A 22,868-nucleotide genomic window follows, 5' to 3' on the forward strand; every position below is an offset into this window, starting at 1 on the left:
TTTAGAAGTAGGCTAGGTTTAGGATACGGTGTATGATTGCATGATAGGAATATGGTTTCTAGGAATGACAAAGAATGCCGATTCAGGAACATTGAATCCTAAATTGAATCCTGCTTGTTTTATCTATACTTTAAATATAAAATGCTTTAATACTCTCTATAATAACTTCAAAAGCAGGTCACTGGTAAAACATCGACACTTTTAAAACTAACGGTTCTTTATTGGCATTGATGGATCCATGAAGAATCTTTAACATCAATAGTACCTTTTAAATGCACGAAAGGTTCTTTATAGTGAGAAAAGACTCTTTAGATTTTAAAATTCTCAAAAGGTCTTCAAATTAAGAATAAATAAAGGTTTATTTAAGAACAGTTTACTGAAAGGTTCCTTGAGGAACCAAAAGAGGTTTTTAAATGGAATCACTGCAAAAAAACAAAAAAAAACATTTTGAAACCTTTATTTTTAAGAGTGTACTGTAATATAGCCAAATATGTGACCCTGGAGCACAAAACCAGTCTTAAGTCGCTGGGGTATATTTGTAACAATAGGCAAAAATACATTGTATGGGTCCAAATTATCCATTTTTCTTTTATGCCAAAAATCATTAGGATATGAAGTAAAGATCATGTTCCATGAAGATATTTTGTAAATTTCCTACCGTAAATATATCAAAACTTAATTTTTGATTAGTAATATGCATTGCTAAGAACTTCATTTGGACAACTTTAAAGGCGATTTTCTCAATATTTTGATTTTTTTGCACCCTCAGATTCCAGATTTTCAAATAGTCGTATCTCGGCCAAATATTGTCCTATCCTAACAAACCTTACATCAATGGAAAGCTTATTTATTCAGCTTGATGTATAAATCTCAATTTCAAAAATGTTACCTTTATGACTGGTTTTGTGGTCCAGGGTCAAATATTTGCAACTTATTTGTGCAAATATAGCCACTTTTGTATGTCCATCAATGGAGAAACATGATTTTGCCCCATAATCGTGTAGGTACATTATCTAGCTACATGGGAAGTCATGCAAAAAAGACTGAATTCTGAATAATGTGATTTGTCTAATAGTTCCAGCTCCTTTTTATCAAAATAACAGCAGCTGTACAGTTTGTCTGATTTTGATACAACCAGAGAGCGAGTCTTCATTTGGTATTCTTCATGGGTGTGTTGTCAGGGATGCTAAAGCCTGTGTGATCCACGGCTCAGATCTGAAGGATCTCTCGCAGGACCAAATGGATGAAGTGCTGAAGAATCACACTGAGATTGTGTTCGCCAGGACCTCTCCCCAACAGAAGCTCATCATCGTGGAGGGCTGCCAGAGACAGGTGCACACCTAAATAACACACACAAAGGATTGAAATCTAACTGTAGTTCATTATTAGTCACGATTACAATATCAAGGGAAACAACTGACTTATGTTTTTACACACTCTCTGTGTCGTTTAGGGCGCCATTGTGGCAGTGACTGGTGATGGAGTGAACGACTCGCCCGCTCTGAAGAAGGCAGACATCGGTGTTGCTATGGGGATCTCTGGCTCAGACGTCTCCAAGCAGGCTGCAGACATGATCCTGCTGGATGACAACTTTGCATCCATCGTTACTGGAGTTGAGGAAGGTAAGAGAGAGAGGGAGACAAAGGATATGGGAAAGATAGACAGAAATCCAGAGATTTTCATCGATGACCCAGATTTTGATCTTTGTTCTTCATTATTAATTCTTTAATTGGAGCGCCATCACATTTCACAAATCTAGTGGTTGCTAGTCTACCTGAGGTCCATAAAACAATATATATAATATTGTATAACAATATAATATATTATATTATACAAAACAATAAATAATATTAATAAAAACTGTTTTATTATAGTATAGTATAATATAGCTTAATATTTTGAAAACGACAACAACTTTGAAGAAAACTAGGTAATATTTCAAATTAAATAGTAAACACAACTGAGAATGTCTTTATATTAACTTTTTGAAAAAAGCATATCAAATATTCTTTTTATTTGTATTAATTCAAATCAAACATTTATTATATATAACCATATTATGGTTACGGTTATATTCAATAAACATAAAAAAAAAAATCTGAATTAAAATCCAGATAATTACAGAAAACCAAAAGACAGGATTAATAAAAATAACAAGTACAAATTAATATTTGTATTAATTGTGTTATTTGTATTTATTGATTTATATGCATCAAATAGTTTTAGTATAGTATCGTTTTGAATGCTTTGATAAATAAAATCAACAAAATTAAGTTGGTGACATTTAAACCGATTAATAAACACACTGAGCATGTTTTTGTATAGTAATGTTACGGGGCTGACGAAACGTGTGGATCCATATGCAAAGCTTTTTATTTGGAGAAGACAGAGACGTGGTCATAAAACAGGCATGGGTCAGATAATGGCGGGCAAGACACAAGAATAATCCTAGGGCTAGCGAAGGTCAACGAACGGCGAACAGAATCAAAGAGGGCAAGACTAAAGGGATAAATCCAGAAAACCAGGCAAGGATCAGAAACTGAGAAAACAGGCAAGGCAAGGCAAGGCAAGGCAAGGCTAACGAGGGCTCTGTAGTATAGCTATCAACGGATAGGCGCTAAACAATACTCGGCAGAGGGAAGGGATCAGAGTGAGTGTTAAATAGTGAGGGAGTGATATGAAACAGCTGGGTGCAATCAGTGTTAACAGCTGTGTGCAATCTGTGCTGAGTGTAATCAGTGCAATGAATGATGGGATGTAGTCCGGGGTGATGTGCAACAGTGTGTAGTGCGAGAGTCAATGAAATTGGAAAGGGTGACCTCTGATGGCTAGCAGATGGAAGTTCATGGACCGGATTCGTGACAAGTAACTTTCATTAAAAAAGGCTTTTATAGTTTTTAGATTTTGAAATATGTATTAATTCATATTAAATACAATCATATGACTTATATATTTTTTATTATATGCACGACATTTCTTTGCAAGCAAAATGTCTTGACAGATTTTGGAAAAGCACAGGAACACAGTCCAGAAGAATGAGAGAAACGACTTTGACTCAGGTAATGGTGAAGTCTGTTTACATTTTGTTCTCTCCCAGGTCGTCTGATCTTTGATAACCTGAAGAAGTCCATCGCTTACACACTGACCAGCAACATCCCTGAGATCACTCCCTTCCTGTTCTTCATCTTAGTCAACATTCCTCTTCCTCTGGGAACCATCACCATCCTCTGCATTGATTATTATAGTTAACTGAAACTAAAATGAATAAAACTAAAACGATAAAAAAACAAAAACATTTTTGTTATTTTAAATAAACGTTAATAAATGTGTTAAATGAAATAAAGTAAAATGTAACAACTTTTTCACACACACACACACACACACACTCAATCTAATGTCTTTATTTCAATAATGAACATATTGGTCAATGTAACTGGAACTGTTCTTTTCTAGTTATAATTCTCACCTTTTTTCTGAAATACACTCCCTTGTTATATTAACCAATCATTACTTTCCATCTCAGGTCCCTGCAATCTCATTGGCTTATGAAGCAGCAGAGAGTGACATCATGAAGCGGCAGCCTCGTAACCCCCACAGGGACAAGCTGGTGAACGAGCGTCTCATCAGCATCGCCTATGGACAGATCGGTTAGTGAGCTGCTACATTATTAAAAAATGTATTTTAGTTCGGCTTTGGTTAAACTGCTGTAGAAAGAGCCCAACTGGTCTACTGACCCAAAATGACCTGAATAAAAGTGACTTCCTGTCATATATAGGTATGATTCAGGCTCTGGGAGGATTTTTCAGTTATTTCGTGATTCTGGCTGAGAATGGCTGGCTTCCCAGTGTGCTGGTGGGCATCCGGCTGAACTGGGACGATCGCTCTAACAATGACCTGGAGGACAGTTACGGACAGCAATGGGTAAACATGCAGAAGAGCTACACTGCATCAGATTACACAAGCTATACACATATTTGATAGAATAGCTTTGACATTTATGCATTTGGCAGATGCTCTTGACCAAAGCAAGGTACATTGCATTTTACATTTATTAATTTTGCAGATGCTTCTATAAAGAGACACACAAAAGTGTTGGCCTGTCATTGACCTTAGGCTTCCATCTTAGCTATTAATTATCTGGTTTTGACATACTGTACAAGAAAACAAAACCATACAGGAGAACATGCAGATTTTCAAGACAGGAAGTGCAACTAAGATAAGGAAGCCAAGCTTATTCATAAGGATGCATCTATTGATTGCTGTTCAAACACACTCGCAGAGATATTTCACAAGTGTTTGGCATTGTCGAAAAGTTTAAAAAAAATGATTATAGATGATTGAGATATCTAAACCAGGATTATTATAGTTAACTGAAACTAAAATGAATAAAACTAAAACGATAAAAAAACTAAAACATTTTTGTTATTTTAAATAAACGTTAATAAATGTGTTAAATGAAATAAAGTAAAATGTAACAACTTTTTTTATTGTAGCTAGGTTTAGAGGCATCATTGATGTACTAAAATAACTAAAACTAAAGCTGGAATAAAAAAAAACTATATATACATACAAAAAAAACCTGATCAAAATTACGTGAAAAAAATTACTGCCTTTAATACAAAAAAAAAGTTAAAAACTTCAACAAATCGTTTAGACCATTAATAAAATCTATAATCTCATTGATACTAAAAGAACACTGATCTAAACAAATCTAGTATGTAATATAGATGTAATATACACTACCATTCAAAAGTTTGGGGTTGGTAAGTTTTATTTGTTTATTTTTGGAAAAGAAAATCACCAGAGCTGTATTTATTTAATCACAAATACAGTAATACAGTAAAAACAGTATGTTGTGAAATAGTATTAAAACATAAAATAACTTTCTATTTAAATATTTTTAAATGTAATCACATGATCCTTCAGAAATCATTCTAATATGCTGATTTGAAACTCATGAAGCCAAATCATTATATTTATAAATGTTGAAAACAGTTGTGTTAAAGGGGTCATATGATGCGATTTCAATTGTTCCTTTCTCTTTGGAGTGTTACAAGCTCTTGGTGTATAAAGAAGATCTGTAAAGTTGCAAAGACTAAAGTCTCAAAACCAAAGAGATATTCTTTATAAAATTTCAACCACGCCTACCTAAAACGGCTCGTTCTAACACGCCCCCACATATCTACGTCACGATGTGGGAAGATTTGCATAACACCACCCAAATGTTCACGCAAAGAAAGAAGGGTAACTTTTATTCTCGCTGTAGTATTGTTGTTGCTGCTGCCGCCACCATGTTGTGAAGGCGCTGTGTGTTTCGTTGTGAACGCGAAACTACTTTGTTTGGCCTTCCAAAAGAGGACACGACTAGAAATCAGTGGTTAAGTTGTATTTACAACACTGTTCCAGATGTTGGGTTTTAATGTTTTTGTGTCTCGTCACTCCGGCCGGGACACGGCATCACAGTATGGTGAGGGGTGTAACATTTCTGTCACACGCTTGAGGTATTCGGCCAATCACAACGCACTGGATAGCTGGCCAATCAGAGCACACCTCACTTTTCAGACCGATGAGCTTTGTAAAAATCGAGGGCATAGAGGAGAAACAATAATGTACATTATGTGGAAAATAATGTGTTTTTTTAACCTTAAACCGCATAAACACATTGAATTACACCAAATACACAAAATAATGTTCTTTTTAGCAACATCATTTGACCTCTTTAATATTTTTTGTGGAAGCCATGATGCATTTTTTTTCCAGGATTCTTTGACAAATAGAAAATTCAAAAGAACAGCATTTATTTGAAATAGAAATCATTTGTAATGTTATAAATGTCTTTCCATCACTTGTGATCAATTTATTGCATCCTTGAGTCATCATGTTTTTAAAAAAATGTAAAATCTTTCTGAACCCAAATTTTGCACAGTAGTGTATGCGAACATGGAGCATATAAGAGAGTGTAATCATAAATGTAATCTTTCTGTCAGACGTATGAGCAGAGGAAGATTGTGGAGTTCACCTGTCACACGGCTTTCTTCGTCAGTATCGTGGTGGTGCAGTGGGCCGACGTCATCATCTGCAAGACTCGCCGCAACTCTGTGTTCCAGCAGGGCATGAAGTTAGTATCTCTCTCCATGTCCCATTAACACTAAGATTCCACATTTGCAGAAAGTTGAATCAAATATGAAGCAGTGACTGAAGCAGACTAGCTGAGCTAAGTGATTGTGCTTGTTCTTTGTAGGAATAAAATCCTGATCTTCGGCCTGTTTGAGGAAACGGCTCTCGCTGCCTTCCTGTCTTACTGTCCCGGCATGGACGTGGCCCTCAGGATGTATCCTCTCAAGTGAGTGTTACCTGCATAAAAAGCCAATTTATAATGTGCATCCTCATTATCATAGTGAAAGGAAACAACAGTTTAACTCATGTGAATCCTCTTTTTTTCCTCTCGTTTCTTCTCTCAGGCCCAGTTGGTGGTTCTGTGCATTCCCTTACAGCTTTTTAATTTTTGTTTACGATGAGATCCGAAAACTTATCCTGCGCCGAAACCCAGGAGGTACACAGCTTGAATTATTCTCTAAGTATATATACATATTTTAGCTATATCGCAGGCTTATGATGATATTCAGTATATAAGTATTGATATTTACGTATTTACTCTGCCATGGCTTTTTGCAGTCAGTTACATTGTCATTCAAAAGTTTGAGGTCAGAAAGGATTTTTTATTGTTTTTAAAGCCTTTAATGCTCACCAAGGGTGCAACTATTTGATCAAAAATCCAGTAAAACAGTAGGATTGTTGCCATAGGCAGAGGGTGAACCAACTCCAGGGTAAGGCTAAAAGCAGCCAAATGTATTAAACATCATAAACCCGGCTTTTTAGGCAAGGACCAGACATAGGTGTCATGTAGGCTAAAAAATGTTTAATGGGACTGAATTTGTATTTAACGTGATTACAATTTAATAAAAAACGTTAGAAATTGATAATTATATAACGTTTCCTTTCCACTGTTATTAAAACAGTGAATAAATTATATATAGAAAGTGACATTTGTAGGCTAAAAAATGTTTAATGGGACTGAATTTGTATTTAACGTGATTACAATTTAATAAAAACGTTAGAAATTGATAATTATATAACGTTTCCTTTCCACTGTTATTAAAACAGTGAATAAATTATATATAGAAAGTGACATTATCACTAACATTGATCTATCGTGAGTTTAAGCACTTTCAAAAAAACTAAACTATCGTTATAATCACTAAAGCTTACTTACATTGTTACGTACATCTGCGCTTTGCTGTTTATGATGAGAGAATTCACAGTGAATAAATTATATATAGAAAGTGACATTATCACTAACATTGATCTATCGTGAGTTTAAGCACTTTCAAAAAAACAAAACTATCGTTATAATCACTAAAGCTTACTTACATTGTTACGTACATCTGCGCTTTGCTGTTTATGATGAGAGAATTTGCAAGAGTCTGGAATTCAGTCAGTGAATGCACGCGCACACTCAACAAAACTGATGATTTTGAACGATGACTCATCTGAACGCTTCTGATTGGCCATTGCATTCCTAAGCTCAACAGATATGTGTGTTAAAATGCGCAACACTGTAAAAACGCCTAAAATGAAATACGGTGCAACATGAGATCTTAATTTAATGCCGCAATCGACACTGTCTGTTCATATTCACTTTGTTAGCAACAGATGTAATAGATTTCATTTGTTTGTGCAGGGGCATTTTTGTCCAATTTAGTGGCATTTACACACGCTCCGTCTATGTTTGTTGCATTTAAAAAAAAATCAACAGTAGTATTGTTGCAATAAAAAAAAACTGCATTTATTTGAAATAAGTTTCAAATATGTTTTTTTGTAACATTAGAAATTTATTTCTAAACTGTGTCTCACTAAATGAACCAAAAGGAAAATAATGTTAAATTTTTTCATAAAAAAATACTTTGCGAAAAAAGGCAAAATTGACCTACACACACACACACACACATATATATATATATTAATAAAATGTTTTATTGCATGGAAGATACTACATAGACACCCATGTGAACATCAAAGAGTTTATGATGCAAATGAATCATTGAATCAGTTTTGAATCGATTCACTGTATTTGACCGTTTTAACTGATTCATGATCAATTTTAGTCATATAAGTGCTGAGGAAGCATTGCAAAAAATAAAGTGCCTTTAGACATATTCCCAATGCTCCTCATATGAATATTCTGTGAATGTCTGATTGCCCAAACAAGGTATAATTTTAATATCCATGTTACTGATGCTGAATTTGAATGATCCTCTTTCTCTCTGTTTTATTTCAGGTTGGGTTGAAAAGGAGACATACTACTGAATTGTCAAATACTTCTCTCATCGATTCTCCCTCATTCCCTCGCTCTCTTTCTTCATCTCTTTCTCTTTCACATTCTACCCATTCCTCTTTTCACTATAAAAACACCAATACAGAAACAGCCATGTTACTCCTTCCTTTTACTGAAATAAAAAATAAGAAGATGAGAGGACCAACCACAGAGGAAGACGACAAACCTCCTGTTTTTTTTCTGCTCAAAGACTACAGCTGAATCTGCCAGTATGATAGGAGTAAGGTTTACTAATACTGATAAACACACTGTAACTTCTGTCCTTCTGTAACGTCTGTCCAAACCCAGCAGCTGCATTTAGACTCGGTCACAGTCGACAGGGACTCCTGTACAAACACTGCCATGCTAGATTACTGTTATCTTTACCGTCCAAAAATACAAATAACCTAAAGATCATAACTCATTTAGAATCTCGCCCTCTGCTGGGGAAAAAGAGGAGCACAGATTTCCTCACCCCAATCTGGCACCTGTCTGTCTCCCTTTCTCAAGAGTTTTTTCTTTCTGTGTCGTTGTTGTTGTATTTTTGAAAGATGTATTTATTAATCATTCATAACTTTTTTGTTTGATATTTTTTTATGTTAGAAGTGTGTCTGAGAGCTGCTTGGTTTCATTTTTCTCAGACATGACAAAGCACACTGCCACCCTTTCTCTCTCTCTTTCTCTCGCTCCTCTTTTCCCTCCCCTTTTATCCCTCCCTCCCCCCTCCCTCCCAGCTCTTGCTCCTTCTGTCCGTCTCTCTGTCCCCGTCTGTTTGTCTGTTCGTGAACGATGTGAAGAAGCCGCCCTCCTCTATCCGCCCCCGTTTCCCCTCTTCCCCTGTTAAAAAAAGAGAAAATACAATCTTTCTGTGTCCTAGGAAAAAGAGACTTCTCTCTGATTTCATTGTTTAAATAAGTGCAGAAAAAAATGGAATAAAAGCAATGTACCAATACGTGAAACAACAGCAAAAAATGAAATAAAAAAGAAGGATCTCTCTTTTCTCAGCTTGGTGTCGGTTTGTTTTTTGTGTCTGATGTCTGGCATGAGATCAAATGAAATATTTTGTGCAAATGTTCAAATCTACTGCATTTTCAGGATGCCTAAACATGCATTCACACTGTGTTTGAGTTCAAAATCAACATTTTTAATTTTTAAATATCAAGAAGTCATTTCACAGGAGAGTATTTCATGTTTTGGTGTAGTTGAATATCACCTAGAATGCATCCAGATGTCTTCAGTTTGTAATTCACATTATTCTCATTATTATTTACTCATTTCGGTATTAAGGTAATGAGAATCATCCTTTCCGGACACAATGCTTTTTAATTTAATTAAAACTATAATAATGTACAACAATACTGCCATGATATGCTACTTTTAATACTGATATAATGCTTTACAATTTCAATAAAATACCGTTTTGCAGCATATTAATGAGAATTTGGGGTTAAGAATTTGTGATTAAATGTTATGAAAATAATTTGATAAAATGGATTTTATTTTCTTTATTCACTCATTTGAGAGGATTTGTGTGATTCAGACAGTTAATTGTGTTTCTAGTCAAATACTGATATAAAACGTTTTCAGATTAAATCAAATTTATATTTTTGCAGTTTGTATGGAAATTTCGGGGTAAGAAATGTGATTTAATGTAATGAAAATAATTTGATAAAATAGATTAATTATTTAAGAATAAATTATAATTCAAAATTACTTTTTATTTATTTTACTCTATTGTTATATTATATTATAATATGAAATATGACCTAGGCACATTCTGGTAGGATTCAGCCAGGAAATTGTAGTCAGCTAATAAAAAGAATACTAAAAACTACTCGCTCGATTAACATGGCCAGTGTGAGAACTTTTACCTCTGTAATGGCTTTTCTCTGAACTCTGCAAGTCTGTTAATGGTTTTACTGTCATTAATTCACTCTCGCAGGTTTATAACCTTCTTTCTCACAGCTTTTATGAGTTTTGGCGCTGTGACATTTATAGAGGTGGCTTCTCCCAAAATCATATCACAGCAATAAACACATTAAACACATCTCACTCGAAATCACTCCCTAATATTTTAGCAACATTCATCATTTTGAGGAAGTTGTTTTTCAATAACGTTTCAAAACAGCAGGTGGTCATAAATTTAATTTGAGATAAAATTTCCTGTAAATAAATAAATAAAATAAAATTGCTTTTTCACAGACGTATCACCTAGAGGTGTGGGTCACCCCCTTTAAAGACTGTCTGCACACACAGATAGAGACCGAGGGCCTATAACAGCTTATATATTTATACAAGCTGTTATATATATATATACAGTTTGGGGTTTTATATGAAAGAGAAAGGAGGAGACGGGCTGCAGTAAAGTCTTTGATGAATTCCCTGGTTACATTCGGCCGCTGTGCAGCTTATATATTTATACAACCTGTTATATATATATATATATATATATATATATATACAGTTTGGGGTTTTATATGAAAGAGAAAGGAGGAGACGGGCTGCAGTAAAGTCTTTGATGAATTCCCTGGTTACATTCGGCCGCTGTTTCATTTTGATGATGAAGAGGGCTCACACACACACACACACACACACAAAACCACACCTCTAAAAACAGAATTACAAACATGCCTTGAAGCCAACTCTCCAAAATAACAGAAATATGTCTCCTCATTATGAAACACACACACACACACACACACGCTCCCCTTGTCAGCTGTCCTGCCCGCTTTAATCTTTCTGCTCAGTGCAGCCCACCAATCTCTCTCTCTCTCTCTTTCTCTCTCCCCCTTTCCCCCTCTCCCTCTCTCGCTCCACTGTTCTGTGTGATAGAATATCGATCGCTCGCCTCGTCTCAGCAGAAAGGGGGAAGGGAGGGGGCAATGGTCAGATGTGCTCCAAGGTTGTCTCCTTGGCAACTGCTGGATAGGTCACAGGGTTGCCATGGCGCCTAGGTCGTCGGGGTCACCCAGAGGAGGAGGGGTCACTGGGCTGACCAGTAATGTTTGGGTGATGAGTAATTGTGGACATGCTCTGTGTTTGGGTGTGTGAATGCAGGTGGGGACAGCAGTCATGTTCATACCAACCATGTTTTGACTGATCTCTATACTTGCATACACACACAATACAGACTACATATGATTACATATGCCATAAAATGGTGCTCTTTGCCACAACAGAGCAGTCCAATTCAAATAAAGAGTGTGACTTTTGTGTTTAAATTCTCTAATAACAATATCAAAGGCTTGTGTGAGTTGCTATCAGTTGAGGTTCTCAGCAATCAGCTTATGTTCTTCAAAACCGCTTCGCTAATATAAGAATTTGAGGAACGAAGTACACAAGATAAGGGCTAAAGTACAAGGGAAGACGTTTTCACATATTGTATGTATTCTTTAGGCCTATGTATGTATAAACACTGAGATATACTTGTTAAATATAAATCAATAATACATAATGTATCGACACGGAAAGCCCTCGGAAAGCGGTTAACTGTTGCTATGGTTACCTTCTGAGGCGAACGCCGGCCGGAATTTTCTGTTCGTGAGCATCCATATAAGTGCGCTTTAACTACTTTTTTCTAACTTTTATGATCACTAATAATACTGAAATCAACTTTTAAGACCCCCTTAACATTTGTTTTTACTTAATGTAGGGGATTCAAACCTTTATTCGCCCCCGTATAGTCTTCACAAGCTAGTTTGGGTGAGACTGACCGTTCATAGCGTTGACCCTTGCAGAGAACCATTCACACCGCTAGATGGCGACCAAACTCGCCAAATCATGTGATTTCTTGTTGATAATTATTTGAACGTCGAGTTGACGTTCAAGATTGGGTTCAGATGGTTTGGTTTCTTCAGATCGAAGTTCATCCTTTCAACCAGGTGATAATGTTACACACTTATGCTTATATGCACATTATATTTGTTTATCACACTAATAGTGCTATACTGGCAAGATTTAATCTTAAAAAGTTATTCATTCCAGTCAACAAGACGGAAATTATATTGTCGTTAGAAACTAAACCAATAGATTGGTTAGCACTTGGATAATGAAGCTCTTACCTGAATAAATACCGTTTAGATTTATATTTAGGTTAATATTTACATTACATAAAATTTGTGTCAGCCGACGTTTTCTCTTCAAAACGATTGTTGACAAAAAACACAATTTGAGATTGTGTTTTGTAGCTGGTTTCTAACTTAGATGATCCAAGCTGGTTATTGGCTAGTTGAATAACCACCATTTCCCAGAGTCAACATTAAACTGGTATAACCATCTTGAAGCTGGTTAGTTAGTTAGTAAAAAAATGACAAGCTAGAAATTAGATGCCATGCTGCAAAACACAGCCACCATCTTAATCTGTATTACCTGTATTAGTCTTTGTATAAAGCTTTGGCCTAAAGATCCAGTAAGAAACTAATACACAAGAAATTAATGTTGATTATTCAGTATCTGTTCATGCTAAATCTTAGTGGCTTAATTAAGTTTTTTAAGTGTTTCATATAAAGCCGTGTGTGTGTACCTGGTATTTATCACGTTATGGGGACCAAATGTCCCCACAAGGATAGTAATACTAGTACATTTTGACCTTGTGGGGACATTTTTGAGGTCCCCATGAGGAAACAAGCTTATAAATCATACAGAATGAGTTTTTTTGAGAAAATAAAACTGCACAAAGTTTCCTGTAAGGGGTAGGTTTAGGGGTAGGGTTGGTGTAGGGCAATAGCACATACAGTTTGTACAGTATAAAAACCATTATGCCTATGGAATGTCCCCATAAAACATAGAAACACAATATGTGTGTGTGTGTGTGTGTGTGTGTGTGTGTGTGTTTTCGTGGAGGTAGGCTAAAACATGTCAAGGTGTATCTGAATGCTTTTAAACAGTCAGCTGGTCTGATATTTGATAGTTGGAGTTTGTTCCAATGAGGAACCAGGATAGAAACGGATGGAAAAATCTGGACTTGGACGAGCAGGAAATCTTCGTGTCGAGGGGATTTAAGTGACCAGAAGTGGCTGATCGCAGTGACCAGACTGGGGTGTACGAGTTTGATGAAGGATTTTAGGTAATGGTTCTACGGGCCATTGGCAGCATTGCAGGCTAGGACCAGTGTCTTGGGTTTAATTCTTGCAGTTACTGGCAGTCAGTGTAGAGAGCTGAGCAAAGGCGGAAAATGAGAGAATTTCCAGAGGTTAAATACAAGTCGAGCGGCAGCATTTTGGATGCGCTCGAAGGACCGTGTAGCAGATACAGGTAGACCAGAGAGGACCTGAGGTGCAGTAGTCTATCTGTGATCGAATAATGCCTTGAGAAGCACATGATTAAAGGGATGATTGATTAGTGTTATTTGAGGTATTCAATTCCTTGCATTTTCTTCATTGACAGCTCTGAACCATAAAAAAAAGTGTATAATAAAATTGATACATAAATTTCTAAGGCTTTTAAATTATCAACATGATCAAAACTTTCCTGAAAAACCTGTTGTAGACAATCTGCTACACATCTTCTGTCGTCCGATTGATTGTAGCTATATGTTTTTAACAGGTAAAAGGCCTTTTAGTATCATTTCATAATTCTCTTTAGCTCATGGTTCACATGTCTTTTTTGCTGTGAAATCTTTACTGATTTGTATAAAGTGCTTGTAATACAACTTTTATTTTGCTTGTAATATTTCAGGATCACAAATACTGGACTGAAGCAACTTAGGTTTGCTTAATTTCCATGCATTCATTATTTATTTTAAGAAAAATGTATTATCAAATATGTTACATTAGGCTTTTGAAGAACGTTTATTTCGTTAATCTCTCAATTAGCATTGTATTGCATTGCATTATGTTTTACCTCCCACAAACTAAAAATTTTAATATTATCTTAAGACGTATTATTGGGATAAATGATAAATGTGATCAATTATATTTATATGCATTTTATGTAAGTAGCCTACACTGTTATAAAGATCTCAATGATTTACATTACAAGCTATAATACTTTCCTCTTTTGGCCTCTCCAAAATAACAGAAATATGTCTCCTCATTATGAAACACACACACACACACACACACGCTCCCCTTGTCAGCTGTCCTGCCCGCTTTAATCTTTCTGCTCAATGCAGCCCACCAATCTCTCTCTCTCTCTCTTTCTCTCTCCCCCTTTCCCCCTCTCCCTCTCTCGCTCCACTGTTCTGTGTGATAGAATATCGATCGCTCGCCTCGTCTCAGCAGAAAGGGGGAAGGGAGGGGGCAATGGTCAGATGTGCTCCAAGGTTGTCTCCTTGGCAACTGCTGGATAGGTCACAGGGTTGCCATGGCGCCTAGGTCGTCGGGGTCACCCAGAGGAGGAGGGGTCACTGGGCTGACCAGTAATGTTTGGGTGATGAGTAATTGTGGACATGCTCTGTGTTTGGGTGTGTGAATGCAGGTGGGGACAGCAGTCATGTTCATACCAACCATGTTTTGACTGATCTCTATACTTGCATACACACACAATACAGACTACATATGATTACATATGCCATAAAATGGTGCTCTTTGCCACAACAGAGCAGTCCAATTCAAATAAAGAGTGTGACTTTTGTGTTTAAATTCTCTAATAACAATATCAAAGGCTTGTGTGAGTTGCTATCAGTTGAGGTTCTCAGCAATCAGCTTATGTTCTTCAAAACCGCTTCGCTAATATAAGAATTTGAGGAACGAAGTACACAAGATAAGGGCTAAAGTACAAGGGAAGACGTTTTCACATATTGTATGTATTCTTTAGGCCTATGTATGTATAAACACTGAGATATACTTGTTAAATATAAATCAATAATACATAATGTATCGACACGGAAAGCCCTCGGAAAGCGGTTAACTGTTGCTATGGTTACCTTCTGAGGCGAACGCCGGCCGGAATTTTCTGTTCGTGAGCATCCATATAAGTGCGCTTTAACTACTTTTTTCTAACTTTTATGATCACTAATAATACTGAAATCAACTTTTAAGACCCCCTTAACATTTGTTTTTACTTAATGTAGGGGATTCAAACCTTTATTCGCCCCCGTATAGTCTTCACAAGCTAGTTTGGGTGAGACTGACCGTTCATAGCGTTGACCCTTGCAGAGAACCATTCACACCGCTAGATGGCGACCAAACTCGCCAAATCATGTGATTTCTTGTTGATAATTATTTGAACGTCGAGTTGACGTTCAAGATTGGGTTCAGATGGTTTGGTTTCTTCAGATCGAAGTTCATCCTTTCAACCAGGTGATAATGTTACACACTTATGCTTATATGCACATTATATTTGTTTATCACACTAATAGTGCTATACTGGCAAGATTTAATCTTAAAAAGTTATTCATTCCAGTCAACAAGACGGAAATTATATTGTCGTTAGAAACTAAACCAATAGATTGGTTAGCACTTGGATAATGAAGCTCTTACCTGAATAAATACCGTTTAGATTTATATTTAGGTTAATATTTACATTACATAAAATTTGTGTCAGCCGACGTTTTCTCTTCAAAACGATTGTTGACAAAAAACACAATTTGAGATTGTGTTTTGTAGCTGGTTTCTAACTTAGATGATCCAAGCTGGTTATTGGCTAGTTGAATAACCACCATTTCCCAGAGTCAACATTAAACTGGTATAACCATCTTGAAGCTGGTTAGTTAGTTAGTAAAAAAATGACAAGCTAGAAATTAGATGCCATGCTGCAAAACACAGCCACCATCTTAATCTGTATTACCTGTATTAGTCTTTGTATAAAGCTTTGGCCTAAAGATCCAGTAAGAAACTAATACACAAGAAATTAATGTTGATTATTCAGTATCTGTTCATGCTAAATCTTAGTGGCTTAATTAAGTTTTTAAAGTGTTTCATATAAAGCCGTGTGTGTGTACCTGGTATTTATCACGTTATGGGGACCAAATGTCCCCACAAGGACATTTTTGAGGTCCCCATGAGGAAACAAGCTTATAAATCATACAGAATGAGTTTTTTTGAGAAAATAAAACTGCACAAAGTTTCCTGTAAGGGGTAGGTTTAGGGGTAGGGTTGGTGTAGGGCAATAGCACATACAGTTTGTACAGTATAAAAACCATTATGCCTATGGAATGTCCCCATAAAACATAGAAACACAATATGTGTGTGTGTGTGTGTGTGTGTGTGTGTGTGTGTTTTCGTGGAGGTAGGCTAAAACATGTCAAGGTGTATCTGAATGCTTTTAAACAGTCAGCTGGTCTGATATTTGATAGTTGGAGTTTGTTCCAATGAGGAACCAGGATAGAAACGGATGGAAAAATCTGGACTTGGACGAGCAGGAAATCTTCGTGTCGAGGGGATTTAAGTGACCAGAAGTGGCTGATCGCAGTGACCAGACTGGGGTGTACGAGTTTGATGAAGGATTTTAGGTAATGGTTCTACGGGCCATTGGCAGCATTGCAGGCTAGGACCAGTGTCTTGGGTTTAATTCTTGCAGTTACTGGCAGTCAGTGTAGAGAGCTGAGCAAAGGCGGAAAATGAGAGAATTTCCAGAGGTTAAATACAAGTCGAGCGGCAGCATTTTGGATGCGCTCGAAGGACCGTGTAGCAGATACAGGTAGACCAGAGAGGACCTGAGGTGCAGTAGTCTATCTGTGATCGAATAATGCCTTGAGAAGCACATGATTAAAGGGATGATTGATTAGTGTTATTTGAGGTATTCAATTCCTTGCATTTTCTTCATTGACAGCTCTGAACCATAAAAAAAAGTGTATAAGAAATTTATGTATCAATTTTATAATGAAAAAAAGTGTCTGAAGGTTGCTCACAAATTAAAGGTTGGTAATGACAACTCTTTGTGTGTCTGCTTGGGCTCAAATTCAGGTCCTCATGTTAGTAACATGAAATATTTCATCTAGTTAACGCTGGGTTTTTGCATAGTCCCGCACAAAACCCCAAATATATCACGTTCGGTTGCTCCTCCGATTTCTCGCCATGTCACGCCCATTGATCTTCCACTTTCTCCTGATCTCTCTCTTTCTTTCTGGCTCACTCTTTCTCCCTGAAAGAGCCAGATGGGGTGAGCGTTTTTTATTCTCAGAGGCCCTCCTGCACGTGCCTCCTATTCAGAGCCTTAAAGCGTTTAATTCATGAGGGCTTTGATTCTACAGAGAAGGGGCCTCTACATCCCTCCCTCCGCCTGCGTTCTTTCGCCCCTCTCTCTTTCTCTGATCCAGTCTTACACCATCTTATTTCTTCCTCTGTTCGCTTCACTTTTTTCCCCTCGCAGCTCCTTTATTCACTCCCCTCTTTTCTTTCCTCCATATATTGCCTACCTGTCTCTTTTGCCATTTACTGTTCAGAAGTAAATTTCTTAATAAAAATATATTTAAAAGCTCTTCATAATGCATTCGTTTGGAAGAAAATACAATAATGAGAAGTGTGATAATATATGTTTTGTTGTTGATCAAACTAATCACTCAGATTTTTTCAAATGCACATGCAAACAAAGAAATTATACTGTTTTTTTGTTTCATAGACATGCATAGAGTACGTGCAGGATTGACCCTCTCACTCGCTGATAATTACACATTGAGTTAGTGACCATTACCCTGTCAGGTGCCTGTTTGATAAAGCTGTGATAAACCTTTCTCCTGTCCTTGCTTTGCTCTCTCCCTGTCTTTCTTTGTTCTTGAGCCGGTTTTCTCCAAAAGCTTGGGATTCTGGGCTTCTTACCTTTTTAAAAATTTAATTTGGAAATTTGGACCTGCTGGCTCCTGAAAATGTTCCCATCTTTCACACGACTAGTATACCGGCATTGGTCACAGATAAATATTGTTTTAATAGTTTGAATAGGAAGTTGGACATTTTTTCAAAAACACAAATGTAATCATTCAAATGATTTAAAAGGTCCACAGAAATCATATACAAACCATTGACATTCAGAGCAGAGGGCTTCACCAAATTATTCAAATGAGTTTGTTTCTCAATGGCTATTTTAGTTTTTTAATAACTGTTTTAATAATTGTTTTTTTGTGCTCAATAATAGCAAATGTTTACATCAATGACAGAACTTCTTGAGGCAGCTATATCAAGGTGCACTTTGTTTGAAAATGGCAAGTCAGACAAAGGTGTGGCCTATGCATGTTTTAATGAAAAAAAGTGTCTGAAGGTTGCTCACAAATTAAAGGTTGGTAATGACAACTCTTTGTGTGTCTGCTTGGGCTCAAATTCAGGTCCTCATGTTAGTAACATGAAATATTTCATCTAGTTAACGCTGGGTTTTTGCATAGTCCCGCACAAAACCCCAAATATATCACGTTCGGTTGCTCCTCCGATTTCTCGCCATGTCACGCCCATTGATCTTCCACTTTCTCCTGATCTCTCTCTTTCTTTCTGGCTCACTCTTTCTCCCTGAAAGAGCCAGATGGGGTGAGCGTTTTTTATTCTCAGAGGCCCTCCTGCACGTGCCTCCTATTCAGAGCCTTAAAGCGTTTAATTCATGAGGGCTTTGATTCTACAGAGAAGGGGCCTCTACATCCCTCCCTCCGCCTGCGTTCTTTCGCCCCTCTCTCTTTCTCTGATCCAGTCTTACACCATCTTATTTCTTCCTCTGTTCGCTTCACTTTTTTCCCCTCGCAGCTCCTTTATTCACTCCCCTCTTTTCTTTCCTCCATATATTGCCTACCTGTCTCTTTTGCCATTTACTGTTCAGAAGTAAATTTCTTAATAAAAATATATTTAAAAGCTCTTCATAATGCATTCGTTTGGAAGAAAATACAATAATGAGAAGTGTGATAATATATGTTTTGTTGTTGATCAAACTAATCACTCAGATTTTTTCAAATGCACATGCAAACAAAGAAATTATACTGTTTTTTTGTTTCATAGACATGCATAGAGTACGTGCAGGATTGACCCTCTCACTCGCTGATAATTACACATTGAGTTAGTGACCATTACCCTGTCAGGTGCCTGTTTGATAAAGCTGTGATAAACCTTTCTCCTGTCCTTGCTTTGCTCTCTCCCTGTCTTTCTTTGTTCTTGAGCCGGTTTTCTCCAAAAGCTTGGGATTCTGGGCTTCTTACCTATTTGGAAATTTGGACCTGCTGGCTCCTGAAAATGTTCCCATCTTTCACACGACTAGTATACCGGCATTGGTCACAGATAAATATTGTTTTAATAGTTTGAATAGGAAGTTGGACATTTTTTCAAAAACACAAATGTAATCATTCAAATGATTTAAAAGGTCCACAGAAATCATATACAAACCATTGACATTCAGAGCAGAGGGCTTCACCAAATTATTCAAATGAGTTTGTTTCTCAATGGCTATTTTAGTTTTTTAATAACTGTTTTAATAATTGTTTTTTTGTGCTCAATAATAGCAAATGTTTACATCAATGACAGAACTTCTTGAGGCAGCTATATCAAGGTGCACTTTGTTTGAAAATGGCAAGTCAGACAAAGGTGTGGCCTATGCATGTTTTAATCATTTGTTATGAATATGTTTCTGTAATTAGCACCATGTTTATTTAAATGTATTATCAATGTATCTATTTCAAATGACAGAACATATGAAGCATATAACTACGACCAAAATGCACAACCCAGTTTCAAAATACACGTTTTCCCTCCATTTTGATGACCTCTCCACCTGCCGACGGGACCCAGTGGGATTATTTAGTGTCGTTGGGCTTTAATTGATATTGAATGTGGTCAATATTTATTCGGCTTCAGTTAACGCGAAAATAATAAGGCCTTATGTTCGCGACCGGTGTGTTCCCGGATTGAGAGGCCGATGCGCCGTCGAGTGGAAATCGATGAACACACTGAGTTAATTATGAGAAATCAATTAAAAGGATGGAATTGTGACTTTTATAAAGAGCGAACAGCCATCGGGATTTCGACAGGTCGAGAGGGGAGCGAGAGACACTTCCTCCGCGCGCGCGTGTTTGAGGTCTGGAGCGCGAGGCTGGTATCTCTCTATCTGGACTGGAGACATGGAGAGTGAGACAGACAGACAGAGAAAGAGAGAGGGAGAGACATGCTGACCCCAACTACAAAGATTCAGTGAAAATCTTCCAGGTTTAAACGCCGTCTGTCTGTCTTCAGGAAGCTGTATTGGCAGCGTGAAGGGCTTCACGATGAAACGTATTATTTAAGTTATAATTAAATGATTTATATAGGGCTGTGCATTTAGGAAATCTTAGAAACTGGAGCATTTTGTGTATAGATATTATAATGCTTAATTTGTCAAAAAGAACCCTCTTTTACCTTACTTCACCGTACGTAACCATGCCTGCAATATGCTTAATCTTTTATCTCACCCTCTCATTCTTTCTCTTTTCCTTTTGGTATCATTCACCAATTCGTTGAAGGGTTTAATCGTAAAGTTAGTCTAAAGACATAATTTGAGGGTTAAAAACACGGGTAGGCCTATAAGATTGTTTTTACGTTTTTAATATTTTCAGAGACTAACTAGAGGTTTGCCGTTGTTAAATGAATATGGAATTTAGCAACAAGACATTTCCATTGCTTGTTTGCCAGAAGAAGAAGAAAAAAAACATTCACACACATGTATTTTTTTATGTATATATATATATGTTATAGTCTATTTATAGTTTTTATGATTTGTAAGGTTTATCATTAGGCTATTCCGCAAATGCAACATGCAAACTTTTCTTCTTCACTTGTTTATTTCAGAACGGAATAAACAGAAGTCGTTGAAGTCGTAGCATATTTTAATGGTGTCCGAATATTCCAGTGTTTAATCTAATGTTTTCTGTAGAATTTACTTTATTAATTTCCCGTATGTTGCAACAACTTGGTTATTGTGGCATTTAGTGCAGCGCTTTAAGTTTTAAGGATCGTCGAATTTACAATGGAAATGTAGTTTATTAGTCCTGCATTGCTTACAATATGCACTGCCCTTTATGTATTGTTTTCACGATATAACATTTATTCATGTATTACTAAATGGTTAAAATGTATAATATGGCAGCATTTGCATTTATTGTTTAATTATGCATTGACATGTTTGCATTTTTGCATATTCAAAATGCAAACGTGCTATCCATAAAACTTGCAGATTAAAACGAACAGATTAAAAGCGTGAATTTAAAATAAACGCAAATTTATGTAAAACGTGAATATTCATTTTAGTATCATAATGCCTTTGAACTTCAGTCGTCAAATTTCGATTAGGAACTAAAAGAATCTTTAAAATAGCTTATTTTTTTACAAACGACAAGAACATTTATATATTTGAGTTTATAAATGCAAATAGCCTATGCATTCATTAAATAAATGCATGCTAGTTAGACAAACGTGCGCACGTCGGGTGAGAGTGATGCATGTACATGCTTTGATCATTTATGTTATGAATAAATGTGTTTAATGTTAATGTTTATTTAGATTTATGATAAATGTACCCATATCAAATGACTGAGCAACTAAAAGGAAATCCATTTTTGACAACTGAACGTGCAGGTGTCGGTAAAAACTTCAAATGGAAGATGTGAAATCCTGCAGTGGTCATGCATTTGATTTACTCGGCACATCATTTTTGTGGTGTCACAGTGTTTTAGTATTGAAATATAGTTAATGCAATAATTTATTATAATATGCATGCACATGCTTAAAAAATAAATGAATATTTTGACAATTATTATCTTAATTATTAATGTAAAATAAGTGAAATCACGCAAAATGATTGCATAGTAAACTAAATGATTAATACGTTTAAAATAATATTAATTTTTCCAGATATTTAACAAATATTAATACTGGTATATCGGTCGCATTTTATGACTAAATGGAAGGATATGTCGCTGTGAATCTTATGTTTTTGTCGTGAAGGACTCTGCAATTTCGTTGTTTTCCCTGATATTTGAGAGTATTTCGCTCACCTCGGCAAAAAGCTGCAAAATAGTATCGATATTTCAACTTAAACAACAACTTTTGGTCCAAAAGGCTTTGACGATCAAAACTAAAACAGGAGAAAAAACAACCCTGACATTAACGCTAAAAAATACCATTTGTCCACACAATGTGCAAAGCTGTGCAAAGCCCATTCGCTCACGACCTCAGTGTCAAAGGGCAGCTGGTCAGTCATCGCGCATCGGCTTCTGTCGTTATTGCTCTATATTTCATTAGTGAATAAGCACATGGCCTGCATACACATTCAAATAATATATAATATTGCAAATACAGAGATATAGACTTTATATTGGAATAACGTAAATATACCTAATTGATACCTATTTTTGAATGAGATCTTAACCTAGACTGTTTAAAATATTGTAATTTGTAGCCTATCACATATAGACTAAATACAAGTTTTATTTTCCTATGTAATTGTAGAAAATAAAATAGAAAGAGAAAATAATGCATGAAGATAAACATTTTTATATAAAATATTATGTTTTCCTCCAAAATAATGCATTTGATAGATGTTAAATAATGATATCTCATGGTTGGATTTACTTTCAGTGAATTTTGCCGGACACATGAACCATGGAATGGAAACA

General features: G+C 36.2%; 1 protein-coding gene across 1 annotated transcript in view; it reads left to right on the forward strand.

Annotated features, from left to right (window-relative positions):
• atp1a3a (ATPase Na+/K+ transporting subunit alpha 3a) overlaps positions 1–9,378 on the forward strand; it is a 31,418-nt gene extending 22,040 nt beyond the window's left edge. Inside the window, exons 13-21 of the mRNA XM_016231038.1 lie at positions 1,182–1,332; positions 1,454–1,622; positions 3,098–3,244; positions 3,516–3,647; positions 3,776–3,921; positions 5,988–6,118; positions 6,242–6,343; positions 6,462–6,553; positions 8,339–9,378. Of these exons, the coding sequence (XP_016086524.1) occupies positions 1,182–1,332; positions 1,454–1,622; positions 3,098–3,244; positions 3,516–3,647; positions 3,776–3,921; positions 5,988–6,118; positions 6,242–6,343; positions 6,462–6,553; positions 8,339–8,367 (1,099 nt within the window). The 3' untranslated portion in view covers positions 8,368–9,378. The remainder of the gene's footprint in view (positions 1–1,181; positions 1,333–1,453; positions 1,623–3,097; positions 3,245–3,515; positions 3,648–3,775; positions 3,922–5,987; positions 6,119–6,241; positions 6,344–6,461; positions 6,554–8,338) is intronic.
• The last annotated feature ends 13,490 nt before the right edge of the window (positions 9,379–22,868 follow it).

Source organism: Sinocyclocheilus grahami, unplaced genomic scaffold, assembly GCF_001515645.1.
Source record: "Sinocyclocheilus grahami isolate Dianchi unplaced genomic scaffold, SAMN03320097.WGS_v1.1 scaffold382.1, whole genome shotgun sequence".
NCBI lineage: Eukaryota > Metazoa > Chordata > Actinopteri > Cypriniformes > Cyprinidae > Sinocyclocheilus > Sinocyclocheilus grahami.